Here is a 10,147-nt window from a genome sequence, read left to right as displayed (position 1 = left end):
TTCTGATCCTCTTGCCCCTACCTTCTGTGCCCTAAGATCACAATTGTATGTTACCATGCCAGTCATGTGGTGCTGTGGTTCGATCCCAGCTCCTTCATGAAAGGCAAGCAAGCACTCTACCAAATGAGCCACATCCCCCACCCTGCCCCTGCCTCCCAGCCTCTTGCTATTTCTTCTATCTATCTATCTATCTATCTATCATCTATCTATCTATCTATCATCTATCTGTCTATCTACCAATCTATCAACCTATCATCTATCAATCTATCTATCATCTGTCCGTCTATCTATCAATCTATCAATCTGTCTATCATCTATCAATCTATCTATCATCTGTATCTATCATCTATCATCTATCTATCATCTGTCTGTCTATCTATCAATCTGTCAATCTGTCTATCATCTATCAATCTATCATTTGTCTATCATCTATCATCTATCAATCATCTGTCTACTATCTACCTGTCAATCATCTATCTATCATCTATCAATCTCTATCTATCTATCATCTATCAATCATCTATCATCTATCTATCCATCTATCAATCATCTATCTATGCATCTCTCTAATGTAAGTGTGTGCACCATGTATATAACTGGTACCCACAAAGGCCAGGAGAGGGCATCTTTAGGACTACAGAATCTGTGAGCCACCATGTGCATGCTGGGAAGTACATCCAAGTCCCCTGTGACCCCTGACCAGGCTCTGCCATGCTATACTCCAGGCTCTTTACCATCCTGGCTGCAGCCACCCCTTGCCACTGCTTACATGGTCCTTACTTCCTGGCCTCTTCACAAGCAGACATGGGCATCAGGACCAAGCAGGAACCTCACCCCTGAAAGAAGCCATGCATAGGTTGTGCAGAGACAGGTGAATGCTCTTGCAGCAATGGATGTTTTTTTTTTTTTTATCCTTCCTACAAAGGAAACATGGTTGTGGTAGGGCATATGAGGTAGAAGTGAATGTAGAATCAGGGGCCCTTCATAACCCGCTACCCACATGGTGATGTTGGCCTTTAATCACAGCTGAGCACCACCCCACCTGCTGGCGGGTAGGGACAGCAGACAGGCACAGTCCCTAACCGAGGACAGTAGAGTCTCCCAGTTAAACACCAGCTTTATTCAGATGCAGGACCCTCAGAGGCTTCCCCTGCTTGTTCCGTGGGACATTTCACTTCTGTCCTCTCACCTCTCCCTAGAACCAGCTTGGCAGCCAGATATCAGAACTCATCCTTTATGTCAAAATGCGGCTGGTCTTCAGGCTTGAAGTCTAGGTTGGGGCTGCCGTCCTCGTTGAGGATCCTGCGGGCTGTGTAGCCAACAATGGGGTATTTGGCTTTGTACACCTTGCTGAAGACGTCATCAAGGGCCTCCAGCTCCTTGGCAGTGAGACCCGTCTTGGGGAGAAGAAATGGGAGAGAAAAATGTGAACGGATTGAATGTAACACGTTGTGTCTGGCACTGTCCTCTCTCTGCCCCAAACTCTTAAACACAAGAGAAAAACATGCTAAAATAAAACAATTTGTTTTTAAAGGAGAGCATAGTCCTCATCATCACAGATTATGTAACTGAGTTTCTTGTTCTCGGGAAAATTGCAGGGGTGAGCACATCTGGAGTAAAACAGATGAGGCTCACCCTGGGAAACTGCCTTTGTGTTCCTGGTGTCCATTCTTGCCAGAAAGGCTCACAACCATCTATAATCTGGTGCCCTCTTCTGGCCTGCAGGCATACATGCATGTAGAATACTGTATACATAATAAATAAGTCTATAGAAAAAAAAAAGAATTTGGCTTATCTTAATGTATTTATACTGATTTGATAAGCACAATTCAGGTGAATGTTAGGCCACTGTGGCATTTACTACATAAAAATTACTATACTGTGGCTATTACCATATAAAAATTATTTTTAAATTATACTTATTATGTGTATGCATGCATAGCACACACATGCTGGTATGCATGCAGGGGTCAAAGGGCAACGCTGGAGTCTGTTCTCTCCATTTGAGTCCCAGGGACCAGATTTAGGTCATGAGAATTGGCAACACCTTTACCTGTTGACTCTTCTCACCATCTCCCCTTTTGTTTCTGGGTTTTCTTTGTTCATTTGTTTGTTTTTCAAGACAGGGTTTCTCTCTGTAGACTCGGCTGTCCGGGAACTCACTCTGAGGGCCAGGCTAGCCTAGAACTCAAAAGATCCATCTGCCTCTGCCTCCCAAGTGCTGGCACTAAAGGCGTGCTATAAGCAGCCATGTTTTTAAATCCTGTTTTCTTCTGCACAGAAGCATGAACACAGGAAGGAACCTTGTTTCTCCATCCACTAGGCTATGGCAGCTACCAAGAGCGGGACATGGGGCATGTGTGGGGTGCACACAGGGATGTCCATCTGACAACATAGAGTTTGGACTTAAGTCTGTAGGCAATGAGAAGCCATCAGAGGCTCCTAAATAGGGACAACCCAACGAGACAATGCATTCAAGAAAGCAGTTGGCCACCAAGCCACATAAGCTAATTAACGGGCATATTAAGACAGTTTGTGGGCCAAGGAGCTTGTCCAGTGGTAGAGCATTTGCCTACTGGTGCACGAGTATGTGTGTGTGTTGGGAGGGGTCTACATTCAAATCCAGAGTAATAAAACGACTCTGTATAACCCAGAGACTTAAACACAACAAACTAAACTAAAAACAACTGAGCTCAGTAGTGCACACCTTTAATCTCAGCCCTTGAGAGACAGAGGCGGTCCTGTGAGTTTGAGGCCAGCCTGCCCTACCTAGAGAGTTCCAGTCTAGACAGGGCTACACAGTAAGACCATGTCTAAAGAACCAAGAACGAAACCCAGAGTGGGAACGGAACATTTTGACAAAGGCTCATGCGGCTTACAGTGTCATGGGTGAGGTCTGCAGGATCCAGTGACATCTTGGCCACGGCTCTGCTGGAATCCTTCCCAGCCAAGGCACTGTAGGGGGCTCCTCGTCCATAAAACTCTGCAGCAGGGAGAAGGAAGAGTGTGGGTGAGCATGGGCAGAAGCCAGGAGTTGGGGGTTCTACCGACCCCCCAGTTCCTGAAAAGGCTGTAGTTCTGAGGATGGATCTAACAGGGAAGATGGGAGGTACACACATGGTGCTGTTCCACCAACCCAAAACACACCTGTCAGCTGAGAGATTGTTTGCAGAAAACACATAGTAAAGTCTCTTTAAAAATTAAAATACAGGGGGCTGGAGAGATGCCTCAGCGGTTAAAAAGCACTGACTGCTCTTCCAGAGGTCCTGAGTTCAATTCCCAGCAACCACATGGTGGCTCAGAACCATCTATAATGAAATCCAACGCCTTCTTCTGGTGCGTCTGAGGATAGCTACAGTGTGCTCACATACATAGTATATATAGATCTTTTTTAAAAATTAAAATGTAAGTTATGCCTAATGATGCAGGCCTGTAGTCATAGCTAGAAGGGAAGCTGATATGGGAGAATTGCAAATTCAAAGTTCGTGCCTGCCTCAGAATAAGTTTTTTTAAATATTATTCATTAAATGTATATGAGTACACCCTAGCTGCCTTCATGTTTGTGTGTGTGTATGTCTGTATATGTGTATACATGGTGTGTTTGTATGTGTCCCTATGTTTGTATCTGATTTTAGAGTGTGTGCATGTCTGTGTGATGTGTTTGTCTCCATGTTTATGTATGTGTGTGTAGTGTGCTTGAATGTGTGCCTATGTGGTGTGTTAGTGTGTGTCTGTGTCTGTGCATGTATGTGTGTATGTGTGTATATGTATATACGTATGCATGTATGTATATATGTATGTATGAATACATAAACATAGACAAGAAGAGATGGCTTTAAACATCTCAGGAAACTACGTCTTCTACTATGTAGATTTAAAAGGAGTAATAAAAACCCACCTCCTGCTGATATGGTAGATACAGTCAGGAAAGCTCTTACGTGGTATGGAAATGTTCTGTACTTCCATAACAGCAGTCCTTAGCTAAGGGACACTCCCTGGCTTCTAACAGAGTGCTCATGGGCTTTCAGCTGAATTCCACAGCCCTTCCCGTAGAAATGAGGAGTGGATAGGAAACACAGTATGGAGACCCGTTTCCATGAAACACTGACAAGATTAGCTCCGCCCTGCCCTTCAGAGGGAGGAAAAGGCCTTGACTGACAGTGGCCCTCCTCCTCCTTCCAGCACCTGCTCTGGCCCTGAGTTCCCCAGAAGTGATGAGCCACTTACCCTTCCCAGAGGTGACATCAAACACCACTCCCTTCACTGCCAGGTAGATGGGCTGATCCTCCTGGAAAGCAGGGAAGAGGCGTGAGGAGCAGGGGAGGGCTGTGGGGAACTGGGGAGGGGTGTGAGGAACAGGGGAGGGGTATGAGGACCAGGGGAGGGGTGGGAGGATCAGGAAAGAGGCCTGAGGTCCTGAGGAAGTCACTGTTGCAGAGGGCAGCTTACATCCAGAACCAGTGGACTGCAGTGTCCTTTCTTCCTGTGAACCTGAACTTTGTGGTGTCCTCTCATGCCCTTTGCCACCCTTTCAAAAAGTGTTAATGGAACATTATAGTTCTCTGTCTGCTCTCCAGAAAGAGGGGAAGACATAGCCTCCCTCCATGTCTGGGAAGGGACATTGGGACGCCTTTTCCAGTTCAGGCTTCGGTCAGAAGCTACAAAGGGAATGAACATAATTTTGGCATCACTCCAGAGAGATGACCAAAAAATGGAAGAGCCTAATCTAAGTTTTAAGAGTTGTAAAGTCAAGAAGAATCAGATAGCCAAGAAAGACTGCTGTCTTCTCTCTAGATGTGGGTGCACACACCTTTTAATCCCAGCATTCAAGAAGCAGAGGCAAGTAGATCTCCATGAACTGTAGACCAGCCTGGTCTACATGAGTTCCTAGCCAGCCAGGGTTAGTTTTGTGCCAACTTGACACAAGCTAAAGTCATTTTGCAGGAGGAAACCACAACTGGAAAAAGAAAGTCTCCATAAGACTGGCCTACAGGCTGATCGTTGGTTGACGTCAGAATGCTCGGCTGACTGATTACAATCACCCCTTGGCTGGTAGCTCTCTGTGCTATAAGAAAGTGGGTTGGGCAAGCTGTGAGGAACAAGGCAGTGAGCAGCACTCCCCCATGGGGTCTGCTGCGGTTCCTGCCTCCAGCTTCCTGCCTTGCTTGAGTTCCTAACGTCCCTCAGTGATGACTGCTACCTGAACATATAAGATGAAATAAACCCTTTCCTTCCCAAGTTGCTCTTGGACATGGTTACCGCACTGGATCACAACAATAGAAAGCCTATGACACGCGGTCAAACAGTGAGACCTTGTCTCAAGAAACCTAACAAGAAAAATGCAATTCCAAAATTGCACACAGGGACTTTGAGGTTAAGCATGGCAGGAGCCTAGATGATAAAACACTCTCCTTGCCGGTGAGGCTGTTTGTTGTGCTTTTGTACACGGGCCCGTGCATGTGTGTTTGTGTTTGTGTGTACTCACGTGCGTGCTTTGAGACTCTTTTTTGCTCTGTAACCTAGGCTGGCCTTGAACTCAGCTCTCCTGAATGCCTCCTGAGGGCTGGGATTCCAGGCTTGCTTCCTACACCTTCTCTTTGGGCCCAGGGAGGTTGAATGGCATAGACTGAATCAGAGGGGAAGGCAGGGCCACACAAGTCTCTGCTTGCTTTCCCTCCATGGCCCACCAGAGGGCACCCTTAGCCCAGAGAGAACTTCCCTGGGATGTAGGGAGAGAGTAAGGCCCCAAAGTTACTCAACCTCAGGGCTCCAGGAAAGCATATGAACGGCAGGAAGGGACAAGAATTTTCACTGTCCTTTACCTGGGGCATGCTGTGGTCTGGCCTGCCTGCCTCTGACCAAGCAGAGGTCGATTGCTCCAGCAGCTCTACTGCAGAGCCATAGAAGCATCGGGCAGAGAGGAAGTAGGTGGAGCGTGGGCACAGCCGGCAGGAGGGCTCAGACATTGGCCAGGGCTCCTGTCCCTCACCAGCCTCCGGGCCCAGGGCTGTGCCAGAGGGCTTCTCTGCGCCCGCCCGCCCGTCTTCCGAAAAGAGGAAGTCTGCTGTGGGTGTTTTGGTTTGGTTTTAGGTTTTTGTTCGTTTGTTGTTTTGTTTATTTTGTTTTCAGAGAAAACTTGTTTGAAGGCATGGTCTTTTAGCTGCAGGTGGCACCTTTGACCTATTTCAGGATCTTGGGACTGGTATTTATCAACAGACTAAAAAGGATGGGAGAAAATGACAGAAAATGTAAGCGCCTGGGTGTGGGGTTTTCCTCAGCACACTCTCGGTTAACTTTTTATAATAAGGTCAGCAGGCGCTTATTATATGACTGGTTCAGGGTCGCTGTGCCAGGCACTTTGTGGATCCCCATCTTGTCTTCACAGGATGCCTGTGTAGAGGAGGTACTCCTTGTAGCCGTGGGAGGGGGAATTACCAAACCAGAATTTATCAGGGCTCAGCCAGGTGTGACGGACAAGGCTGAGATCTGCAGTCAGGTGACTTTACATGAAGGAACGTAACACAGTCTGGGTGGGTGTGACCCACCCCACTCGGTTGAAAGGCCACAAGGTTCCCTGAGGAAAAAGAAACTCCCTAGCCAGGCATGGTGGTGCTTGCTTTGATGAGTTCTCCCGACACCCTGGTCTACATAGTGAGTCCAGGACAGCAGAACTACATTAGTGAGGCACTGTCTCAGCACCACTCAGGAAGGAAGGAAGGAAGGAAGGAAGGAAGGAAGGAAGGAAGGAAGGAAGGAAGGAAGGAAGGAAGGAAAGAAAGAAAAGGAAAGCAGGGAGGGAGGGAGGGGAACTTCAGCCTCCTTCCTGGTACAGCCTGCCCAGTCAGGCAGCCCCACCATCTGCAAACTGTTGTAGTAATAATATCTCCCCCTCTCTGATGCCAGCACCATGCAGTTGAAAATATGACCCCAGTGGTACTTCGTAACTTGGCCCAAATCACACAGCACAGTAGGAACCCAAACCAGGGTACCATTCAAATGTGTAAGCTTTAGAATGACCAAATACTGCATCACACAAACCACGATGCTAACTGGGCGGGGGAGGGGGCGATTTTCCGGGACCGAAGTCAGACCAGATCCATTTGCAGCACAGTATGCCCTGGTAACTCTGCCTACAGCACTCCTCCACTCCAAACATCTCCTCCCCCGTTCTTCCCACTTCAAGCTCATGGCTCTCCACCCTTAGGTCTCCATCCACAATATGATACATAAAAATTAGGAACTTTTCTCCATCCTCATTCTGCAGTCTCTAGGAGTGCCTTTCTGCTCCCAGTTTATTCTCGCCATCTCTTTCCCCAACAGCAAATGGTTAAAGCTGTTCCTCTACCAACTAGAAACCCTGGGTTCTTCCCCAGCTAGTCTGGGTGCCCCCGTGCATAGTACCCCACACGGCACACCCAGGGCAGGCAGTGAGAAGCGTGCAGCGGCGAGGAATGGATTGCCTTGCTAGATAGGATGGCAGGCCTGCTTTGTTAACTGTTCTCCCCATGGGTCTGTATACTAGGAGTTTCCTCCGCTGTCCCTTAACACCCATTCACAGCCCTGTCACACCCTGTCATGTTCCTCTCTGTGTTCTTATGGGCCTGTGGGTCAAAACCAGTGGTTCTCAGCCTTCCTAACGCTGCAACCCTTCAATACGGTTTTTCGTGGCGTGGTGAACCCCAACCATAAAATTATTTCCGTTGCTACTTCATTATTGTAATTTTGCTACTGTGAATCATAATGTAAACATCTGTGTTTTCTGATGGTCTTAGACCCACAGGCTGAGACCCACTGGCCTAAGCTTTCATTCCTAAAGATCTCCTTGGGACAGACCCTTGCCTGTTTGGGGTATATGTAAGGTTTGCTAATACGGAAGCTAAGGAGCACAGGGCACATAGATTCAGCGAGCAACAGGAGTCCTTCCCTCCTGTATCCCTGAGCGCGTGCCTCAGTTTCCCTCTCTGTATAGGCAGGGGATTAATTCCTGGAATCACTGCAATGTCATAGAACCGATTCTCCCAAACTAGATCCCAGCTTCCTCCCCATCTAAAGCAGCTGCCTGTTGGGGAGCATTGTTTCCCCCTCTGCATTCATCCCCATGGGCCCAGACTCTAAACGGGAATTGAGGGGTGAGCGTCAGTAGGCCTGGGACACAAGGGCAGGAAAAGGAAGGGTTAAGAAGGCCTGGATCATCAGGCCAGCCCCAGGCCCCCTAGCCCAGTACTGGCACTCAAGCAGGTCACTTTGCACAAACTGTAGGCCATGTGGCCCCAGCTCACGCTCACATTAAATCTAGAAGGGTTTGAGGTCTCTACTCAGATCCCACAGCGACAAGGCGGGGCGACGGAAGCGCGGGGTGGGGCGTGAGCGCGACGCCCAGCCTGCACCGGGCCTCGCGTGGGTCCCCGCCACGGGCCGGCTCGGGACAACCGCCGGCCCAGGCCGAGCCGCCTACCTCCTCGCCGCCGTAGCGGGCCAGCTCCTCCTCGGTGAAGAGCCGCACCGGGGGCCCACGCTCTGCGGGGCGCGGCGTCTGCCCAGCCCGGCCTGAGGGCACCGGGACCAGAGCCAGCGCCAGGGCGAGCGCTGCCAGCGGCCGCAGCCGCCACCAGGGCGCAGGGCGCGCCATGGACAGCGAGGAGCAGGCGGGAGGACGGCGGGGCGGAGCACGGCCGGCACCTAGGGAGGGGCCCTGTAAGACTGGACTCAGCCTTATCCTTGTCCTCTCCTTCTTTTTCTTTGAGGTTAAATCCTACTGCATAGCCTGTAATGTGCTTGAACTGGCAGTGATCCTCCTGCCTCATCTTCCAGAGAATTGGGATTATAGACTAGTGGCACCAGACCAGAGTAACTTGCCCCTTCGGCTCCCTCTCTCCCACTTTTCACTTTCCCTCCCCGTCTGTCTTTCACTCTTTCCTTCCTTCCTTTCTTCCCTCACTCCCTTCCTCCGTCTTCCCCCATCTGTCTTTTTCTCCTTCCTTTTTTCCCTTTCCCTTCTTTTCCTTCCCTTCCTCTCCTCTCCCCCTCCCCTTCCTTTCCTTCCAGGTTTGCATCCTGTAGATCAGACTGGCTATGTTCCAAGGCTGCTCTTGCAGGGATCCTCCTGGCCTGGATCTTTTATAGGATTGTGTTGTAACTAATATGATTATGGCTTTGAAAGCTGTGCCAAACTACACAACACATTATCCGTTTTACACCGAGTCACAGAATCTGAAGGTTAAAGAGGCTCCTTTTAACTCTCAGGGTGAAATACCACAACCTTCTCGGGACCTAACACATCTTGACAGTATCTCTGGCCTTGAGCACTCTGGCTGTCCCAGCCCCTGCTCTCTCTATAGGCCTGTGTGTCCTGGTCCTCTTCCTGCAATTTCTCTTGACCACACCAACTGCAGTGGCTGTTCTTCCGGGGGGCTGGGTTCTACATATACATGGTAACTCACCAACATCTATAACTCCAGTCCCATGGACCCTGAGACTCTTTCTGACCTCTGCAGGCACCAGGCACGAATGTGTGCACAGACAAAACCCCCATACACGTAAATACAATTTAAAAAGAAAATAGAGGGGCTGGAGAGATGGCTCAGTGGTTAAAAGCACTAACTGCTCTTCCAGAGGACCTGAGTTCGAATCCAAGCAACCACATGATGGTTCACAACCATCTGTAATGGGCTCCGATGCCCTCTTCTGGTGTGTCTGAAGACAGCGACAGTGTACTCATACATAGAATAAATAAATCTTTAAAAAAAATAGAATCTGTTTTCCAATAATGTTTACTAGTATTTCTTTCTTAGCTGTATTCTGTAAAGGATCACAATACAGATTGTTGACCACACATGTGACCGAGAGGCTGAGGCAACCCAGAGAAGACCAGCCACAGGAAGGAGGAGGTGTGGCTCATCTAGCTGGAACTATGAAATGAGAGGCCTTTGGAATGGGTGGCTGGAATCTTGGGAGGGAAGTTGGAGTTTGGTGGCTGCAGTGGTTTAAGGCAGAGAACGGAGACTCACAGAGGATCCCGGCCCTTCCCCTTCCTTGGACCTGCCAACCCCAGGCAACACTTCCCCTTGACTGAATTCTATGGAAACTCTGCTCTAAATACTTTCTGGTGGCACATTTTATTCCCTGAGCTCTGTGAACAGCATCTTAG

General features: G+C 48.9%; 1 protein-coding gene across 1 annotated transcript; it reads right to left on the bottom strand.

Moving 5' to 3' along the window:
* Positions 1 to 771: 771 nt before the first annotated feature.
* Positions 772 to 8,640, bottom strand: NENF (neudesin neurotrophic factor). The gene is made up of 4 exons (XM_080915885.1): positions 8,456 to 8,640; positions 4,228 to 4,288; positions 2,880 to 2,983; positions 772 to 1,397 (listed from the first exon to the last, which is right to left on the bottom strand). The coding sequence occupies exons 1-4, from the start codon at positions 8,627 to 8,629 to the stop codon at positions 1,221 to 1,223; spliced, it is 516 nt and encodes a 171-aa protein (XP_080772011.1). The 5' UTR covers positions 8,630 to 8,640; the 3' UTR covers positions 772 to 1,220.
* Positions 8,641 to 10,147: the final 1,507 nt, after the last annotated feature.

The sequence above is a fragment of the Micromys minutus genome (assembly GCF_963924665.1).
Source record: "Micromys minutus genome assembly, chromosome: 1".
Classification (NCBI taxonomy): Eukaryota; Metazoa; Chordata; class Mammalia; order Rodentia; family Muridae; genus Micromys; species Micromys minutus.
Note: the sequence above shows the minus strand (reverse complement) of the source record. Positions and strands in the feature narration are given on the sequence as shown.

What these genes read in the sequence shown, in the direction of transcription:
- NENF (XM_080915885.1), bottom strand. Translation starts at nt 8,629, where the DNA reads ATGGCGCGCCCTGCGCCCTGGTGGCGGCTGCGGCCGCTGGCAGCGCTC. An exon ending in TGATGTCACCTCTGGGAAGG is followed by an intron (nt 2,984 to 4,227) that starts GTAAGTGGCTCA and finishes TCCCTGCTGCAG; the next exon opens with AGTTTTATGGACGAGGAGCC. An exon ending in CAGACCTCACCCATGACACT is followed by an intron (nt 1,398 to 2,879) that starts GTAAGCCGCATG and finishes CTTCTCCCCAAG; the next exon opens with ACGGGTCTCACTGCCAAGGA.